The sequence below is a fragment of the Papio anubis genome, chromosome 7 (assembly GCF_008728515.1).
Source record: "Papio anubis isolate 15944 chromosome 7, Panubis1.0, whole genome shotgun sequence".
In the NCBI taxonomy this organism is placed as follows: Eukaryota; Metazoa; Chordata; class Mammalia; order Primates; family Cercopithecidae; genus Papio; species Papio anubis.
In genome coordinates, this window is record NC_044982.1 from 30,802,151 (window position 1) to 30,823,767 (window position 21,617).

Genomic DNA, 21,617 nt, shown 5'->3' on the forward strand with positions numbered 1-21,617 from the left:
AGAATGTAAACCATGCTTCAATCAACAATTCAGTGACAATTATAACGGTCAGATCCAGCATAGCTAAGCTACAAAGGCATAAAATCTAGTAGGGTTTTGCTTCCACTGTGGAATGATTCTAAGTACCCTCTGAAATAAAGTGCTCTAAGTTTCTACATATTCTTCCTGTTAGAATATTTAATATCTTATTTGTTATTTTATTAGTTATAAACTCTTGAAGCTAATGGAATTTAGTTACTTTAGCTCTCTCCTATAGTCCCAGAAACTTCACCCTTACTCATTTTTCCCTAAATCAGCTGTGGTTTAGAAAAACAGGTTTGGGGTGTGGGGGAGAAGAAATAAAATAATGTTATACACATATATACAATTATGATGAATGATTTTCTGTTTGCTCTCCAGGAGAACGAGAGAACTCCCTTCTTGGGAGTTCTGCCTCCTCCCTAAAACAGATATCCTGACAGATTCTGAAAAACATAATTTCCATATACTTCATAATTCAGTGAAACTAAACCAGTATAATCCTCAGTGAAAAGAAATTCCACACAAGAACAGTAGTACAGTACTCTGAATTTTCAAAGGAATGTGAGTTGCTGGAAGCTAATCAAAAGTATGAGAGGGACTTAAAAATGAAGCAGTTTCTAAAAGTGAAAATCAACAAAACTGCCTCTCCTTCCCCAGTCATCCTCCATTTCAAGGTTCTGAAGCATGGTTTAAAGGGTACCAACTGTCCAGATTCATTAGAACCAGAGATTTTTTTTTCTAACTTTTAGGCTCAGGGACACATGGTCAGGTTTGTTATAAAGGTAAATGGTGTGTTGCAGGGGATTGGTGCACAAATTATTTTGTCGCCCAGGTAATGAGCCAAGGACCTGATAAGTAGTTTTTTGATCCTCAGCCTATACAGTGATACTTCCACTATCCAGTATCTGATTAAGTTGGCATTCTCAAGTACTCTGAATGACAGGGAGTTTAAAGCTTAAAAAGCTTTCAGAAATTTAAGAACGCAGATTAAAAAACAACAACAATAACAACAACGAAGACACACATTTGTATCTGGAATTGTGAAAATGTAAACTGGCTTAAATGCTTCTGCTATCCCCAAGATTTTCCAAATGAAGAAAATTTTACATGACAGGAAGTGATGTGGTGATTACAATGAGATGCTATACTCTTACGCTTTCCAGATTAAGAAATCTTATTTTTCTCCAGTAAAAATGGTCTAAAGAACTACTTTGCAAACGCCGGCACTTACAATTTCTCAATTATGATGAATTAACATAATGTACAGAGTACTCTACCTCAGGTAAAGATGATCAAGTGATGAACTATGTTGAAATAATAAAATGACATTTTATTATGGGTGGTAGTCGAAAAGATAAGACAGAATATAATAATAATTGTTTTACTTGGAGGAAAAAACCTTTGGGAAATGCTGCTTTAGTCTTTGAGTAAATAATAATTTTGCACAAACTCATGCACACTATGTACTACATTTTTATAAGAAAAAAATGATCAGGAGATCAAACTGATAAAAAGTTATTTCTTCACATAACCAAATGTCAGAAAAGCTTATAGAATCAGTACTAATTCATTCCAATAACTCCACTGTAGAACATAGTAACTATTCTTTTTTTTTTTTTTTTTGAGACGGAGTCTCGCTCTGTTGCCCAGGCTGGAGTGCAGTGGCGCAATCTCCACTCACTGCAAGCTCTGCCTCCCGGGTTCACGCCATTCTCCTGCCTCAGCCTCCCGTGTAGCTGGGACTACAAGCTCCCTCCACTGCGCCCGGCTAATTTTTGTATTTTTAGTAGAGACGGGGTTTCACCTTGTTAGCCAGGATGGTCTCGATCTCCTGACCTTGTGATCCGCCCGTCTCGGCCTCCCAAAGTGCTGGGATTACAGGTGTGAGCCACCGCACCCGGCCCATAGTAACTATTCTAATGATGATCCTGAGTCACCAAGAAAAATTTAAATCCTGAAGTTTTGGTGAGATCATCCTTTCTCTACAATTGGGGCCATACTAATATATTAGTGCTATATACTTATATAGCTCCTTCATTCAGGAGTTTCTGGCATTTGATAGACAATGAGTAGCAAATCAACATCTCCCTACACATAAGTTCCACAACAGCGAGGATTTTTGTGTGTACAGTCACCTTATAGCCCCACTGTTTAAACAGTGCCTAGTACACAATAGATACACAGTAAACATTTGTTGAATGAACAGCCATCATTTACAGATGACCTGCATGCTAACATATGTCCATTTCCATTTTCCAGAAGAACTTACAGCTTATTTATTCCTTGAAAATCTTGTTAGATAATGAGTAATATCACACATGTATGCCAAGTATATCAAGGCAAGAAAGTAGAACACTTAGAAATAAAGATGCTTAAAATGCTAGCTTTCAGGTATCTTAGAATCAGACCCCATGGGAGGTTACTCAACTAAGATCATACAACAGAAAGGGTAAACACCACAATAGAGGTTTTTGTATAGGAGCATTCAAATGGAAAAAAAAAAAAAAAAAAACCACACATGTCAAACACTGGTTAAGCATCACTTTCAGGCAAAGCCAGTGTTATGGCTCCAGAACATTTTTTCCCCAAGAGTAGACTCCCCATGAGCTGTCCAAGCCAGGGTGGCACGGGGTTGGAAAACTAATTCTACATTTCTCATTCATTCACTTTTTTTTTTTTTTTTTTTTTAACCAACAGCAGGAAGATAGTAACACATGGAAAAGACTTATCTTGAATTACCTGGTGCCGGGCTCGACTCTGGTCCAGGAGCTGCCGGGACTGAAGTTTTTGTTGTTCAAGTTGCTGCAGGGCAAAATGGAGCTGATAGCTGCCTGCTGTGGGGTGATACTTGTGCTGGGGGACCACCCCTGTAGCCTTGCTGTACACGTTGTTTTCTACCTCTCCTTCCCAGGCAAACCCACCTGTCTGGAGGCTCCTGAAGAGAAAAGCAAGCAGGTTTCTTAGAGTGAGTGGTTGTATGAACAATCTAGAGGAAAGGAGAGAAATGTCTCGGGTATTTTTCCTGCATGGAACCAAGCACAGTTTGGAATTACAAATCTACTTGTGTGATATTATCTGACTCCCCCACTAAACCGTAGCTCCATGATGACAAGGACAGGGTCCTTGTTTTGCACTCTGTTCTTTTCCTAGCACGTATCATAAGGCCTGGCACATGGTCAATGTACAATAAATATTTGCTGGATGTAAAACAACTGCAATAGCAATTTCATTCCCCTGTGATTGCCAGAAGACCTACGAGAAGAGTCCAGAGAGCTTCCAATGCAGGATGGGGGGCTAACGTAAGGCAGGAACAGATGCACGATCATCTTCTCTAACATATGCACGATCATATTCTCTAACATCAACTTCAAAAGGAAAAGGGTTCATCGCACAGAATTCTTGCTTTTTCTCAATCACGCATCAGTTAAATATCTAAATATTTTTTAGAAGCTGTTTATATTTGAGCTTATGTCCCTATCACTGGGTAACATAAATGGTGTGGGAAGACACTTTTTTTCATTATTCCAAATTTACCTCATATGGTCCCCACTGAGGCTGACAATCTGTACACCTGAGGAAGGCAAAGGCCACAATAATCAGTACCTATGCTATATTATAGTATTTGTTAAATACTTTGACTATCTTCCTTGCCCAAATTATTTATTTATTTAGAGACAGGGTCTCAATCTGTAGGCCAGTATGGAGTGCAGTGGTGAAATCACAGCTCACTGCAGCCTCAACCTCCCCATGCTCAGGTGATCCTCCCACCTCAGCCTCCTGAGAAGCTGGGATTCTAGGTGCATGCCACCATGCCTGGCTAATTTTTGTATTTTTTTGTAGAGATGGGGGGTTTCACTACATTGCCCTGACTAGTCTCGAACTCCTGGGCTCAAGCGATCTGCCCACCTCAGCCTCCCAAAGTGCTTGGATTGCAGGTGTGAGCCACTGCACCCAGCCCCAAATTCTAGATTCTGGTGACCATGTCTGTGTAGTTCCTAGCAGAAGTCTTTACAACTATAGCCTCCTACATTTCCCCTCTCAGATCATTTTTCCCAGTAGAAAAGACCCCATTCATACTACTTCATTCCTACTTGGCTGGCTATTATTAAAACAAAACACCTGAAGACAACAAGGGCTGCTGAGGATGTGGAAAAGCTGAAACCCTTGTGCAATGCTCGTGGGAAAGTAAAATGGTACAGCTACTGTGGAAAACACTTTAGGGGTTCCTCAAAGAGTGAAACCCAAAATAACCAGATGATCCAGCAATTTTTCTTGTAGATATATACAGAAAAGAATTGAAATCAAAACTAATAACCGTACACCAATGTTCATGGCAGCATTGTGCAAAATAGCCAAAAGGTGAAAACAACCCAAATGTCCATCAACAGATGAATCTACATACAATATTACTCAGGTTTAAAGAGTAAGGAAATTCTGCCATATGCTGCAGCACATGTACAGAACCTTGAAGATATTATGCTAAGTGAAATGAGTCAGTCACAAAAGAACAAATATTATATGATGCCACTTATGTGAGGTACCTAGAATAGGTACCTTTTAGAGACAGAAAGTAGAATGGTGATTATCGAGGGCTATGGAATTAGGGAATAGGAAGTCATTTTTCAGTGAGTACAGAGCTTCAGTCTGGGATGATGACAAAGTTCTGGAGACAGATGGTGGCTAATAGTTGCAAAACAGTATAAATGTACTAAATGCCACTGAATTGTACACTTAAAAATGGTTAAAATGGTAAATTTTATGCTAAATATATTTTAGTATGATTTTCTAAAGGTCTCATTTCTTTTGAGGACAGTCTTATCTGTCAGTCCTTCCATCTCCTTAACACTTTTGGTTATTCTTCTTGGGACTGTCTTTAATTACACTGTATTTCTTTTCCTTTTTAGGTACAGTGACAAGAAAATTGTACATAGAAGAACATAAGACTTTCATAATGAACAACCTTGCTCCAAACCCTGGTTAAGGGGGCTTAGAAAAAAGAAAGGCTGCCTAAATTGAAAGAAGTATTCATAGTGATTTAAATCAGTGTTATTCTTTCCTTTGTCATTAAAGTCATTTCAATGACAGAGGTGTAGCAACCCTGGGGTGAGGCTACACAGACCTTCCTGAGTCCTGGCCTAAAAGCCACGTGGGGTTATTTATAGCCTGGGTCCTGATGACTCAACAGAGCACTGCGGGAGGGAGCAAAGTGAAATGTTTGCCAAGCTCAGAAGTCCATGCTCCTCTGTTGCCTGTGTCCTCCCTCACAACCTGGTCTTTTCAGGCCTCTGCTTTGGTTTCCCAACTCTCTTAGAGAGATTTCCAAATCTCTCGTTAAGGGTAAGTCTGTGAACGGTATTCTGAAGCCCGTGGATGAAAGGCTTTCTATCCCATAGTCTCACCTCTGATATGTCACATCCCTTACTCATCTCCTCCCACAGTTTGGCTCCCACAGTTCAGTTGCTCAACTGTATACCATCTACTAATCTTCTTGGGGAACACGCCAAAAAGCTCAGAGCTTATCTATTACGTTTTCTGAGTGTGACATTTGATCTTCAGTGATCCTTCTTGAAGTGCCTCTGTGTGCATGTTATCAGACAGTTAAAAGGGCATGATCTTTCCCAAGAGACTTCTAGAGGTATGGAGGAATGTGGTGAGCACTGATCAAATATAAATAAATACTTCAATACATTAATGAAATGTTAACATTATTCACAAAGCAGGGTGCTGAGTGACAGTAAAACAGGATGACATGGTTAGGAAAGGAGGAGCCTGAGGAACCTATTATCTCTTTTCTCATTAGTGAGGGAAGAGAAAAGCTTACTGAAGATAAAACACCCAAAACTACTGAACAGCTAGCTACTGGCTCAGCTAAAGGAACAGTGAGCTGTGAACGGAAGGGGGAGCTGCCACGTATCTAGGTTCAAGGCAGGAGTGGGCTGATCCGGTGAACAAATGAATACAAAGGAAAGAAACAGGTGAAAAAGCAGAAACTGCTTTAGCTAGCTAACCTTGAGATTTCCACACCAATTAGGGTAGGTGCTGCTTTGAATCCAGAATGAAACTATTAGTTACAACAACTGGACTAAAGTTCAGAAAGCCCATCAACAGTGATTCTGCTTTCGTTCCTGCTTTGCTGGTTACAGAAGTTTCTAGCTACAGAAAGCAATCTAGATTCGGTGATAAATTTTACAGGATTTATATAACTATGAAGCTTACATCAGAATTCATCTCACTGGCTAGATCGGTTCATTTGCTAAAAGCTGTTTTAACAACAAATATCCCCAAGAGACATTCACTTTAATGCCTTCTTGTGTATCAGAAATCAAAGTCTGTAACCAGGCCCCTTTATTGTGGGGATGATCATGGACAGGTTTGCAGGTGTATGAATATGAGGTGTGGGTATGTGGATGTATAAAGGGGTAGGACAGTGGGCAAGAGAAGACCAAATAAGGAATTATGGATAAGAAGGGATGTGTTCCTCCAACTATACAAAAATTGAATGGACTGGAACATCATAAACTTTTACAATGAAATCTGTTTTTAATCTCATCAGTAACATAAGCCCAGTCTACACATCACAAAAGGAAGTTTCTCAAGCAAGTAGAAGCTTTTAGCAAAGAGGCAGGAATTTTTACAGTGTAACACTGAGTGGGGGCAGAAATGCTCAGCTGTGTAATGTAATAAGTGCCACGAGAAACTTGCTTGCTTTGAGTTACAGTGGATGTTACTCAGCCCATGGTATCTCACACTTAAAGCACAAGCCTTGGGGTTTGCAGTATGCAAGTGCTATAATGATTGACACAGCGGAGGCCAGGTGTACTATAACTTGGCCTTTCCTTGATTTCTAGTGCCCGAGTTTATCTATCTAAATATTCCTTTCTAGGCATCTCATACTTTCCATTTCAATCCAAAATTCCATCCCATTCTTGAACCCTAACGAATTATATTTTTCTAATAATGTTTTCTACTCCTATCAAAAATTTTGAGGTTCAATCATTCTTTCCAAAATTTAGTGGCCGGGCGCAGTGGCTCAAGCCTGTAATCCCAGCACTTTGGGAGGCCGAGACGGGCGGATCACGAGGTCAGGAGATCGAGACCAGCCTGGCTAACACGGTGAAACCCCGTCTCTACTAAAAAATACATAAAACTAGCCGGGCGTGGTGGTGGCGCCTGTAGTCCCAGCTACTCGGGAGGCTGAGGCAGGAGAATGGCGTAAACCCGGGAGGCGGAGCTTGCAGTGAGCTGAGATCCGGCCACTGCACTCCAGCCTGGGCGACAGAGCCAGACTCCGTCTCAAAAAAAAAAAAAAAATTTAGTGTTTTTCCTTGCTCAATGCTAAAACATAATATTGTACACAGGCCCTGTAAATATCTTCTAACTGATTTACTTTACTTCTACAACAGAGCCAAGAGAATTAGCTGTGGGAAGGCTCTGTGCTTAACATCTGATTCAAAGTGAATTATGCTGCATTTCCCCTTTACATATGTAGTGAATAGGCAACAATATTGCAGGTTTTTCTAAACACTACATTCTCTTATCAGTCTATCCATTTAGAACTTTATCTTACTTTCTATATTGTGCTGTGGCACTGCAGGATGAAACGTTTTTCTCTACAACTGCCCTTCCTGCAGCATACCTGCAACCTCCAGCCAATAAACATTGAAGAGCTATACTTTTCCTCTGGTTTAATTTCTGTTCCATTAAATGGATACTGATTTTAGGGAACTTGGAGGGAATCTGAAAAATGTAAAGCCAAATCTCAATAGGAAGTTGCACTATCCACAAAGATATGCAGAGGACTGTGATACTTGTACAGACGGTGATTCCACGGTCCATTTTCCTAGCCTCCTCCACCCAGGTCCAGCCAAACACAAGCTACTACGTACAAGGATGTCCCTGCTCTTTTTGACGGTGCTTGCAACTGTGAGTGTGTTTTCAATTGTCACAGTGATGGGGGTGGAGGTCTCACTGACATTTAATAGGTGGAGGTCGGGGTGTTAAAATATCCAGAAATGAAAGGAATAGTCTTGTATTAAGAAAATGTGTGCTGCTTAAAATGCCAATGGTGCTTCTGATGAGATAAAACTATAAGGCCATGAAGGAGGTGCTTTCTGGGGAGAAATTATTTCTTTACAAGAAAGACTATTCAAGTCAGTGGCACTTTGGGAAATGTACAGATATTTAAATCTTCTAGTATTAGGAAGATGTCAAACTCACAGTGGTGGATGCAAGTTTTCCAAAAGTGAAACTTTTCCTGAAAAGCTGTAATTTTATCATTGACAATAAATACTATCAGTTGTATTCTTTGAAGTGATAGGCTCACTGCTTACTTTTGAGGAAACGAAACGACTGCCAACTATCCAAATCCAAATAACCCTAGTTTCTTTTATCAGATGCTCTTTCAAGTCCAGCATCACAATGCCTTTCCTTGAGACAACTATCACATACTACGCAGCCGGACTGCTTTATGTGTACATCTCATTTTATAAGACAGAATATTAATAAGATATACACTCCAGGGTTGAGTTTAAGAAAATAATTATTACTGCTTATCAAGGACACTCTTAAGTAGCACTGGCATTTCTTTTAAGTGAAAATGCTATGGTGGTCAAGAATACAGTGACTACTACTACAGTTTGGTGCCACTGCCTGGATCTGTGCTAACTAAGGCATGAGCAGTTTTTACAAAACCCACCATCGTTTTTGTACCATTGGTGCAAATGTCACCACAGTGAAAAAAGTAGAAATGTTTTAGTATCACTATGAAAATGTTTGACTCTATTGGGTTCCTTAAAGGGTCTTGAGGATCCCCACTCCTCCCAACCTCTCCATGGCCCCCAAGTCCACTCACAGCACTTTGAGAATCACAGACCTGCTACAATACATGTTTTAAAAATTTAATTTGTAATCAAACCTTTTTAAAAACCTTAAGATTTTCTTACAAAGAAGGAAAATTCTAAGCCCAGATGATTTCAAAATGAATTCTATGCCAGGCATGGTGGCTCACTCCTGCAATCCTAGCACTTTGGGAGGCCGAGGTGCACCAATTGCTTAAGTTCAGGAGTTCGAGACCAGCCTGGCCAACATGGTGAAACCCCATCTCTACTAAAAATGCCAAAATAGCTGGGAGTGGTGGCTGGTGCCTGTAATCCCAGCTACTCAGGAGGCTGAGGCAGGAGAATTGTTTGAACTTGGGAGGCGGAGGTTGCAATGAGCAGAGATTGTGCCACTGCTCTCCAGCCTGGGCGACAGAGTGAGACTCCCCCCATCCCCCCAAAAAACAATTCTATCAAACAAGAATAAATAATTCCATCCTTTCACAAACTCTTTCAAAAAAGAGCAGAGAAAAAAAAAAAATTCCCAAATCATTTTATGAGGTTAGCATATCTCTAATACAGAAATCTGACAAAGATAGTACAAAAAAATATTACTTTCTTTTGGTCTTTTCAGACCAATATGCCTGATGAACACAGATACGTAAAAACCTTTAACACAATATCAGCTAATAAAATCTATCTATCTATCTATCTATCTATCTATCTATCTATCTATCTAATCAACCAACCAATCAAACACACTAGGATAATATATCATGGCCAAGTGGCATTTACCATAGGAATGCAAGGGTAACATTAGAAAAAAAGTCAATCATATAATTCACCACATTAAGAGAATGAAGAAAAGTCATATATTAATACTGTTAACACAAGAAATGCATTTGACAAAATTCAACACCCATTCCTGACAGACGCTCTTAGTAAACTAGAAAACATTTCTATTCACCACCAGTAATGGATGACCTAGCCAGTTTAAGGCAAGGAAAAAATGATATTATTCATTGACAGATGATTGATTACATAGAAAACCTTATAAACTTTACAGAAATACTGCTAGAACTAATAAATAAATGTAGCAAAGTTGCAGTCATCATGGTCCATAAACAAAATACAATCATATTTTTATATACTAGAAATACACAACTGGAAAATGAAATTTTAAAAAGCAATACAACTTGGCTGGGCACAGTGGCCCACGCCTGTAATCCCAGCACTTTGGGAGGCTGAGGTGGGCAGATCACAAGGTCACAGTTTGACACCAGCCTGGCCAATATGGTGAAACCACATCTCTACTAAAAATACAAAAATTAGCCAGGAGTGGTGGCGGGCGCCTGTAGTCCCAGCTACTCGGGAGGCTGAGGCAGGAGAATCACTTGAACCTGGGAGGCAGAGGTTGCATTGAGCCGAGATCATGCCACTGCACTCCAGCCTGGGCAACAGACAGAGACTCTGTCTCAAAAAAAAAAAAAAATCAATACAACTTATAATATCATGAGAATACATCAAATACCTAAAAACAAATCTAACAGAAAATACATAAGGTCACTACACTGAATTGATAAAACATTAATGAAAAATATTAAACAAAACCCTACGTAAGTACAAAGATATATCATGTTGACTCACTGGAAGACTCAAAATTGTTAGAATGTCTATTCTGTATTTCAGATATTGTTTTTCTCAGTTTCACAATTTCCATTTGGAAATCTTGTCTTGATTATTATTATTATTGTTTTTGAGACAGATTCTCACTCTTATACTCCAGAGGCTGGAGTGCAGTGGCATGATCTCGGCTTACTGCAACCTCTGCCTCCTGGGTTCAAGCAATTCTCCTGCCTCAGCCTCCCGAGTAGCTGGGATTACAGGCATGTGCCAGCACACTTGGCTAATTTTTGTATTTTTAGTAGAGATGGGGTTTCGCCATGTTGGCTAGGCTGGTCTTGAACTCCTGACCTCAGGTGATCAGCCTGCCTTGGCCTCTCAAAGTGCTGGGATTACAGGCGTGAGCCACCGCGCTTGGTCAGCATTTTGTATTTTTCATTCATTAGAGCATATTTTCCTTTACATCCTTTTGCACAGTTGTAACAGTCACTTTAAAATCCTTGTCTGTTAATTCTATCATCTGGGCCTTCTAAGGATTGGCCTTCACTGATTATCTTTTATTCTGATGATAGGTCATACATTCCTATTTCTTCCTACGTTGAATAATTTCATATTGTATCCTGGATATTGTGAATGATATGCTGTAGAGACTGGATTGTATTACGTCGCACTAAAGAATGTGTGTGTATGTGTTTTAAGCAGATGGTTAACCTGGAGAAACTCAAATTGCAATTCTTTCTTCTCCTCAATGGGCTGCAGCTCAGATCAGTTCTTTTTGTGTTACCTGCATGCTTTGAAGTATGTCTTGCATATGCATTAGTCAGGGGTCAGTCAGATATTTGGGAAAATTTTCTACCTAGAATTTAGGCTCCCCTTTTCTGGAGATGTCTCATTTCTAGAGTTCCCCTCTCCCTGTACAGCAGATGTGGTTGTCCTGAACTCCATCCTCCGGTTCATCAAGTCAGTTAGCCTGCAGATTCTGGGGCAAGTTTTATCTGCTCCATGTGATGCAAACTATGACTTGCCCTTAAGTGAAAAGGCAACAACAGAAAACAAACAAAAACCCAGAAAACTCACCCCTGGCAATTCCCTTCTTTCAAATGTTGATTCCTCTCCAGTATCAATCAGCTTTTGCTCACCCTCCAGTGCCTTTAAATAGTTGTTTTTTATATTTTATCAAGTAGGTTGATCAGATAAAGACATAGCCACTACCAGAACTGGAAACTACCCTCTAATTAATCTGTAGATTAAATGCGATCACAATAAAAATTCCGGCAGGCTTTGCTTTTGTTGTTGAAGAAACTGACACGTTGATTTTTTTTCTTTTTTTTCCCTTCTAGCATACCTCTGGTGGCAGGAAAGGTTGATTTTAACATTGGAGAAAAACCAAAGAATCTACATTAATCAAAACAATCTTGAAAAAGAAGACTTACATCACCTGATTTCAAGACTACTATGAAACTACCATAATCAAGACATTTCTGCTCATCAAAAGACATCACTAAGAAAAAGAAAATGAATAAGCAAGACGTGCCTTTGAGGAAAAATATCTGCAATATAGGTATGTATATGTGACAAAGGATTTCTAGTGATAAATATAAAAATGCACCATTGGTAACTGTTGATTTAAATAATAAAAATAATGAGATTTAAGAACATGTAAAAGATTGGAACAGACAATTTACAAAAGAAAATATGTGAATGGCTAACAAGCAAATGAAAAGTTCTCAACATCAGTACTCATCCGGGAAATGCAACTAACATCTTACATCTACTAACATGACTAAAATCAACTGGACAACAGTATCAGATGTTGGTGAGCATGAAGAGCAACTAGAACTTTCATACATTGCTGATGGGGGTGTAAATGATACCATCGTTTCAGAAAACTACGTGTCAGTTTCTTATGAAGTTAAACATATATTTACACAACAGGACAATTCTACTTCTAGGTATTGACCCAAAAGAAATAAAAATGTGGCTAAAAAAAATTGCATAAGAATTTTCATGGAATTTGTATATATAATTTTTGACTACTATAATTTGTATAGTAGTCAAAAACTGGAACCAATCCTAATGCCTATCATTAGAGAAATAAATTGTAGTATATTCAGACAATGAAATATTGCTCAATAAAAATGAATGAACTGCTAATATAAGCAACAAAACAGATGAATCTCAAAAACACTGCATTAAATGAAAGAAGCCAAACACAAAAGAACAAATATTGTATGATTCCATTCAAGAATAGGCACAACAAATCTACAGTGAGAGGAGTCAGAAGAGTGACTACTAGCGGGGAGGGGCAGTACGGACTGGAAAAAGACACAAGGGAATTTTGAAGCGTGATGGAAATGTTCTGTATGTTGTGTTGCATGGTGGTTACAAAGATATATAAAATTGCTGAAACTCATCAAATTGAACAGTTAAAATAGATTTTTTTTCTCTCTTTTTTTTTGAGACGGAGTCTTGCTCTGTCACCCAGGCTAGAGGGCAGTGGCATGGTCTTGGTTCACTGCAACCTGCGCCTCCGGGTTCAAGCAGTTTTCATGCCTCAGCCTCCTGAGCAGATGGGATTACAAGTGTGCGCCACCACGCCCAGCTAATTTTTGTATTTTTAGTAGAGATGGGGTTTTACTGTGTTGGTCAGGCTGGTCTCGAACTCCTGATCTCAAGTGATCTGCCCATCTCGGCCTCCCAAAGTGCTGAGATTACAGGCATGAGCCACTGAGCCCAGCTAAAATAGATGTATTTTTTAGTTTATATAAATATACCTCAATTTTAGACAAACATGCAAACAAAAAGTTATAGCATTTTCACTTATCTTTGATTAAAACTCTTAATTCCTGTTTTTATAATTTCCTGATTTTAGCTATAAAATAACTTTATCTATTCATGTACTTTGCAATACTGGAATCATATATAAAGATACATGCCTAAGTAGTTATGTCACTTCATTGCAATTCAATCCACATTTATTGGACACTGTTCCTAGGTGCTTATGGACTACCAAGAAGAAAAACACATAGTTCCTGCTTTTAAAAAGCTCGTGATCTAGAGCAGTGACTTGTCAGGTGAGCCCACAGGAAGAATGAGGAGGTGAAAAAATGTCAGGAATGGCAGGACTCCGGAATAGGTGGCATTAACACAGGGGTTTAAAGCCCAGGAGATGTTAGGCAGAATCAAGGGGTCCTAGCTTATATGTTAATATTAGTGATGAAAATCATGTTAGTCTGAATGACCCAGTAATCTGGCATGAAGGTCTGAAGAAGTGAGATATGCAAGCACAGTGGCAACCTTGGTGTAAATGAGTCCTATGGATGAAAGGCAGAAAGAATGGTTGGCTCTGAAAGTGAGCCTGATGATATATTGACATTAAAAGTCAAATTTAGTTAGAAGAGAGTCAAAGGGTCATAATAGTTAAATTTAGCACTGAAATTGCACAGTGGCGGCTCTGTAAAGAATACATCTATTTATGAAATGCATTCAATGAATGATAACTACTTTCATTAATGAAAAAGAAAAGTTGAATTGCATTTAGATATAAACTTAATACATACTGAAATAGTCTACTAAGAAATCTTAATGTAAAAGGTAAATTATAAATGAACTATAACTGTTAATAACTGTCAGTACCGCTGACTGGGAACACTGATAGCTAGCCAAATGAAATCTGTGCTTAACATTATTTAACTGAGTTAGATGGACCTGCCAAGAGTTCACACTCATGGTGACAAGTGCTTTGATTCTTAGAGAATTTATGTGTTAGAACAAGATTTCTAAGTGATCCCTAAAAATTACGATACTAAAGAAATTAATTTTTTTTTAACCTTTGAGTTTACACCTTGAGATAAGAGTATACTCTCTTCTGCCTTTCCTGTTTTGAACCTATGGAGTTATACGGAAATGGTTCTTCTATGGGAAGAGTTAAAGTATAATAGGGATGGTGTCAGACATAATGAAAAGCTCGGAAACAATCTGGAAAAGCTAAGTGAACTTTTGATGCTAGGTCAAAAGCCCACAACTACACGAAATTATAAGTGCAAGCTGATCTCCTTGCTTGGGAACAGGGTGAAAGGACTTAAAAACTTCCAAATAATTTGTTTACTTGAGAGGATGAAAGTCTCCTGGGAAAGGATTAAGGTTTTGGGTGCTGGGAAGGAATCAAACCCAATGCAAGCACTGAGATAGTGAGAATTCAGGAGGCCTTGCACCCTGGGTCCACACCACGGGTCTGCAAAGGGCCACCCTCAGAAGGGGAGGCAGCAAAACAGTGACTAAGGCTGAGATAGAGCGCAAGCCTGCAAGGTTCAGATCCTAGCTCTACCACTAGAAGCAACATGTTCAACCTCTCTGTGCCTTGGTTTCCTCAGCTGTGAAATGAGAATAAAAATTAATCCCATCTCTCATAGCATTGGTGTAAGAATTAAACGTGATCATCTATGTGCAGCATTTAGCACATGGCATGCATAATAAACGTTCAGTAAATACTAGCTATTATTAACATTCTTCCCATGGAAAGTGAACCCAAGCTTTTGGGGCATGGGGAACCAACAAGGGTACTAAACAACAAGCGCTGCTTCTGAGAAAGAAGTAGTATACTACTTCAAAGCAGTATTTACAATGCCTTTACCAAGTTCTGTGTCTATGTGGGATCACCTGGGTGATAAATGAGGGCAGCCAAACTATTGGATCCAAAAAAAGATGCCAGAATCACTCAGATGTGTGAGCAGGAGAGTAAAGTTCACTTGCCAGTCTCACCCACCAGAGACAGCCGCTACACGGTGGCCCCTGCCCGAGAGGACTTTCCTATGGTGGAAGCCTGCTGCTCCACGCCAACCCCGCTGCAGAATGCTTTAATTTTGGGCAGAGTGGCTCCTGTGGGGAAGTGGGGGTTTACTAATGATGCTGATTACCAGAGAGGAGCAATGGTTCAGGCACTGGATGTGAGCATTGACGAATGAGAAAGATGACCAAATCTTCCTTCCCTCCCCCAAGGCTAAATTACCAGCAGCGGCCACATATGCTTTGACCATTCCAAAATGAAACAAAACCAAAGCAATTTTTTAAGAATCAAAGCATTATATTCTCAATGCCTAAAACCTGAGAAAGAAAAAGGCATAGAGAAATTCATCCGTGATCCAACAACCAAAGATGTCTGCTACATTTTGTCAGCATGTTGATGTATACTCTTCCTCTGTGTGTATTTCCCTTGCACAAACAGAATGATTCCATACTATATGCTTTATAACCTCTTTTTTCATCTGACAATAAGTTATGAACATTTTCCCACAAGATAATATGTGGTTTTGGCAGTTCTTATTCCATTAACCTTTTTTTTTTTTTTTTTTTTTTGAGACAGGGTCTCACTCTGTCACTTAGGCTGAGTGCAGTGGTACAATCATGGCTCACTGCAACCTCTAACTCCCAGGCTCAAGCAATCCCTCTGCTACCTCCACCTCCTGAGTAGCTAGGACTACAGGTGTGTGCTAACACACTTGGCTAATTTTTTATTTCTTGTAGAGATGAGGTCTCACTCTGTTGCCCAGGCTGGTCTTGAGCTCCTGGACTCAAGGGATCCTCCTGCCTCAGCCTCCCAAAGTGCTGGGATTACAGGTGTGAGCCACTGCACCTATCCTTCTATTGTTAAATTCTATTATATTTAAAGTCAACCTAAACCCTTCAAGTCTTCTCCACACTTGAATTTTTGAACCCACGTGAAAGGTTTTATGTTTTTCCCAATTAAATTCCATGAATTAGATTCATTATTCTAGCCTGTTTAAATCACGATGAATCCTGCCTGTCATCCCAAGTATTCATTATTCCACGGAATTCCTACTTCATGTCATCTTAAAACAGGATTCACATGTCTCGTAGGTACCTAAGTGCCTAGCATATACTAGGCACCTAAATAAACATGAATGAATAAATTCATTGATAAACATTGGGAACTATGAGTCAATGACAGAGTCCCAGAAACTTAATTCTCAAACTTTGATTTATGGTTTAGGTACAGTTGCACATTTAGTTAGCAATTTTTTTTGTTTTTTTGAGACGGAGTTTCACTCTTGTTGCCCAGGCTGGAGTGCAATGGCACAATCGCAGCTCACCGCAACCTCTGCCTCCCAGGTTCAAGCAATTCTCCTGCCTCAGACTCCCTAGGAGCTGGGATTATAGGCATGTGCCACCAAGCCCAGCTAATTTTGTATTTTTAGTAGAGATGGGGTTTCTCCATGTTGGTCAGGCTGGTCTTGAACTCCCGATCTCAGGTGATCCGCCCACCTTGGCCTCCCAAAGTGCTGGGATTACAGGCATGAGCCACTGTGCCTGGCCCCCAATTTTTTTTATTTTTATTTTTTGAGAACCTGTCACTCAGGCTGGAGTGTAGTGGTATGATCTCAGTTTACTGCAACCTCCGCCTCCTGGGCTCAAGCAATCCTCCCACCTCAGTTTCCCAAGTAGCTGGGACTACAGGTGCACACTACCATGCCCAGCTAATTTTTTGTATTTTTGTTAGAGACAGGATGGTCTCAAACCTGTTGCCCAGGGTGGTCTCAAACTCCTGGGCTCAAGCGATCCACCTGCCTCAGCCTCCCACAGTATTGGGATTACAGGTGTGAGCCACTATACCCAACCAGTTACCAAATATTCTTAATGACAGTATTACCACATTCACATTTGTCTTTTGTGCTCACAAGATTTCATTATGCCTTGGTGAAACCTAGTTACAGTAATTCCTTTGTAGTCCCCTGCTCTTCTCTTACCAAAGTAATTCTACCTGGAAGGGAAATGAAGTTAGTCTAGCATAACTTACTTTTTTTCATGAATCAGTGCTGGGCTTAAATGATTCCCTTCTACTTCTCTAAGGACTGCCAACTCATTGGTTTGCTAATCTATTAGATTTTGGCCTAAAATTGACATCTCAATTACCAGTTTATATATTTGGCATCTAACTTATTTCTATCTCTTCCTTCTTTTGCCAGCATACGACCTCCTTCTTTGTGCATTAAATCATGTACTGAATCACGATCACAAACACCAGAAACATAAATCAGAAATTAGCCGTCATAAGAACTGCTCTTCCATGGATATAGTAATTCAACAGACAGAATAAGGTTGACTCAATGAAAAAGATTAAGAATATGGGTAGGATCCAAATAAAATATCTAATTTGAAACACAGAATTACAAGCTCTTGAGGAAGGACTTCTGATTAGCCACTCAATAAGCAGAGATACAGAAAAGGAAAAAGCAGCAGAAGTGATGATGGGAAGATGCTGGGGAGGGGATGTTTTGGCTAACTTTCCTTTGATTTTATTAAATAACTGTGTGACAATTACATAAATTTGGGAAGAATACATTGAGGTATCATGTCAAAAAGCTAGAAGCTGATATGTCGGTCCTTAAAAGTACAATGAGGTTCCAGCCAGCTGGACCTGACAATGGATACAGAATGTGAAGCAGACTTCTGCTGTTTCCACACCCCTACCACTCCATGATCAATGGAATGGTCCCCAGGAGGAAGAAATAAGGACAAAGCTGGATTTCTCAGTACATCTGGCAGAGACCCTGGGAGCAAGCTTTATGGAACACAAAGCTGGATATAAAAACCAAACCTCTCAAAAGGTTAAGTTCACAGCGCTGTTGTAGAAGGCAACTTAGGATTCTGGGAGTGAGCTGGTTACGGAGATAGAGTCTCCCTGGTCCTTTATCTATTAGCAGTCTGGATCTGAAAAGACAGATTGGTCCTTAGCCTTATGAACATGAAATGTCTTTGATCCAGTTCTTTATTTTGGCATAACCAGCATACCACATGAAGCCTAAAAAATGTAGCTGTGAACTAAAAAAGAAGTGAGCAAAGAATGACCTTTAAGAAAGCCAAAGGAGAACTCCCTGACACCAGTTCATTCAACAATGAAGACTGAGTCCGGCTCAGCAGGATTTTTATCAAATCAAGGGAAAAGTCTTTGTGACAGTAACATCAGCACACATAAGCACAGCTGGCCCTTATTGTAAAACTGGACCGCCATCACCTAGCTTTCACACTCTGCAAAGGCAAGCCAGGAAAAGTTTTTAGAGTGGAAGTTAATGTGCAGATTGTCTAGGGCAGCTGACATGCCAGTTTCCAAGAACTTCTACATTGAATTGTAGCTGGGTTCAAACCTAGTGCATACAAACAGCTTGCAAAGTATCACAAATTTAGAATTCCCGCCCCATCACATCAGTTAGGCTCCCTTCACTTCTCTTTTCCCCAGGACGCAAAATATCAGGCAACTTGGAACAGTGAGGCCTACAGGTTTTCTGGCTCCAGTAACCTGCCTCTGCCCCCTTTCTTCAGTTGGCCAAGGGAAATAGGAGACAACTCCAAAAACTCCACCTTTTTTTTAAACCTTCTTCACCTGTCCGTTTTCTTTCTTTATAAATAAAGATGTTTTTATAAAATGGGGAAAATACAGGAGAAATCACAAGAGATTTAAAAAAAAAGCACCAAAGGGAAGAAAAGAAAATGTATACTTATAATTAAACCTTTCTCTTACTAGACCACCAGCAATAGCAGCAGCCACATTTTGGAACTTGTTAAAAAGGAAAATAATGGAGCCTCACTCCAGGTCTACTGGAATCAGAAACTCTGTGGTCGGGCCCAGCAATCTGTGTGTTAACAAGCCTGTCAGGTGATTTTGACACACACAAAGAATCACTGTCAGAGTGGTTAAGAGCATGAATTCTGCCACCATATTGCTTGGGCATGGATCCTGATTGCCATTCATCAACTGCGTTATCTTGGGCAAGTGACTTCATTTCTCTGTGCTTAGTTTCTTCATCTGTAAAATGGGGATGATAACAGTACTTACCTCACAGAGTAGCTGTGAGCACTAAATCAGTTAATACATGTAAAGCTTTTAGAACAGTTGCTGGTACACAGTAAATGTTAGTTATTAAATGAGTTAAGCTACACAAAGCATTTAATTATTATTAGTTACTATTATTTCTTATTTATGATCTTGTTTTTGAGGTTCAATGGGACATAATCCAAATTTCTCACAAACCAAGAGAAAGTCCATATTCCTCTACGGCAAACTGGACCCTCTTGGTATAAAGAGGTCTTTGATATTAATGTGATAAAAAAAGAAACACAGCTGGACGTGGTGGCTCACGCCTATAATCCCAGAATTTTGGAAGGCTGAGGTGGGTGGATCACCTGAGGTCAGGAGTTCGAGACCAGACTGGCCAACACAAAAATTAGCCAGGTGTGGTGGCGGGCACCTGTAATCCCAGCTCCTTGGGAGGCTGAGGCAGGAGAATCACTTGAATCCAGGAGGCAGAGGTTGCAGTGAGCCGAGACTGTACCACTGTATTCCAGCCTGGGCGACAGAGCAAGACACCCTCTCAAAAAAAAAAAAAAAAAAAAAGAAATACAGAACTTGTATTTCAGGAACTGAATCCAATGTAATTCTTTGCCTCTAAAGCTCTACATTCAGACATTACACTTGGCAAGGAAGAAAGGCATGATTCATCTCTATGTCTGCCTTATGGACTAATTCCTCACACTTCGAGTCCATAAATGGCATGGAGGCCAACAGAGAACTCTTTCATTATCTCTTCTAATTCTTTACATCCTTTCATGACATCATGGTTCCCCTCTAAAATACTGTAACTATTAAACCATAGGCTTTCTAAACCATAGCTAAAATGACATATCACATTTATAAGAAGTGTTGACCAACACCTGTATGATTAGGCCATTGTAAAAATCCAACAGGACCAAAAAATCCACAATTTCTATCCCCTAGAGTCATAAGATTTCCCTTATGTAATTCCCCACCATCTAAAACAACCATCCTTACTTGCCTGACCTGTTGGTTTAAATCTATTTAAAAAAATAAGTTCTATTCAGGAGAGTGGGCATACAAAGCAAGTCAAAATTCAATCTAAATTGTAAATATTATACAAGTCATATATTGATAGTTAGCCTCTTCAGGCTACTGATGTTTTCTGCCCACACACAAAGCTTCTCTATGGAAGGGGTGTTTTACAAAAGTAAAACACTATACAAATGCATAGACTAGGGTAAAGACATTTGTAATGCTGAACTCTATTGCACCCCTGTAATTTTTTTTTTTCATTTTTGTTCACAGAAAAATTCTTATAATCCACCAGTGACAGTTTCTTTTCAGAAATATTTCCATCTGTCCTTTGTAGGTTATCATCAAAAAAATAGGTCTAGGCTGGTCTGGGATGCCATTGTGGAAAGACTGGTATTGATTTTCCTCCCTCTAAAGGTAGGAAAGTTAAAGTAGAGAAAAGAATGTGAGCTTTCACATCAGAAAGACCTGGACTCAAATTCTTGGGCCATCAGTTACCTCATGTGTGACCATGGACCAATGGTATCACCTGTAAGACAATTTCATCATTTATACATGAGGATAACAATACCCACATTACAACCCTGTGTTCAGGACAAATCATACAAAGCACAGGATCTGGCACAAACCAGACGCTCAATAAATGTGGTTAAGCTCCCTTTTCCTTCTCCTGTTCCTCTCTTTCACAACTTACAGCACAGATTCGTACTTCAAAAAAAGGGAGAAATACTTCTGAACTAATATCAAGCTGTAGAGCATTTCAAACAATATAAAAATTAAAAAAATTAAAACCTGCTGACTACCAAAACGTGTAAGTACTACAAAGTGCAAAGAAGAAGGAAAAAAGTCACCCCCAGGGCCATTCTACAGCCATGGGGAGTCCTTTGGTATGTCTCATTCCAGTCTTGACCAGTACATTGTGATTATACTATTCATCTTTATCATTTAGTATTAATGTCAACACATAACGGATATATTTATGTAGTTTAAAAATATGTGTACACTTTTTTAAATTAAGAAAAAGAAAAAAAACCTGCTACTCCTCAAACTCTGTATGTCACTGTGCTGGGAACAGGACACTAGCTTTAGAAAACAAGGGAAGGGAACAACTTACTATGGAGAAAAATCAAGGAAGGCTTCCAAGTAGAAATGACATTTTATCTGCATCTCAAAAGATGACCGGTAACTTGCCAACTGGAAAGGAAATTCCAGGCATTAGGAATAGTATGTAAAAGAACAGGGAACAATAGGAAAGCCAATGTGGCTAAATGGCAGGAGTGTGGAGGGTGGAGAGA

General features: G+C 39.6%; 1 protein-coding gene across 22 annotated transcripts in view; it reads right to left on the minus strand.

Annotated features, from left to right (window-relative positions):
• The window catches only part of TTLL5 (tubulin tyrosine ligase like 5), a 294,113-nt gene that overhangs the window by 91,856 nt on the left and 180,640 nt on the right, over positions 1 to 21,617 (minus strand). For 18 of the 22 annotated variants that reach the window (XR_004184855.1, XR_004184859.1, XR_004184856.1 and 15 more), the window contains one exon: positions 2,761 to 2,956. The exons of 3 other annotated variants lie outside the window; for them this stretch is intronic. Coding sequence is in view for 16 of the 19 variants with exons in the window: in XM_031667954.1 (XP_031523814.1) it covers positions 2,761 to 2,956 (196 nt within the window). In the remaining 3 variants the exon portion in view is untranslated. Of the gene's footprint in view, positions 1 to 2,760; positions 2,957 to 21,302; positions 21,517 to 21,617 lie in introns of those variants that run through there. One more of the 22 variants, XM_031667959.1, reaches the window with a different exon arrangement.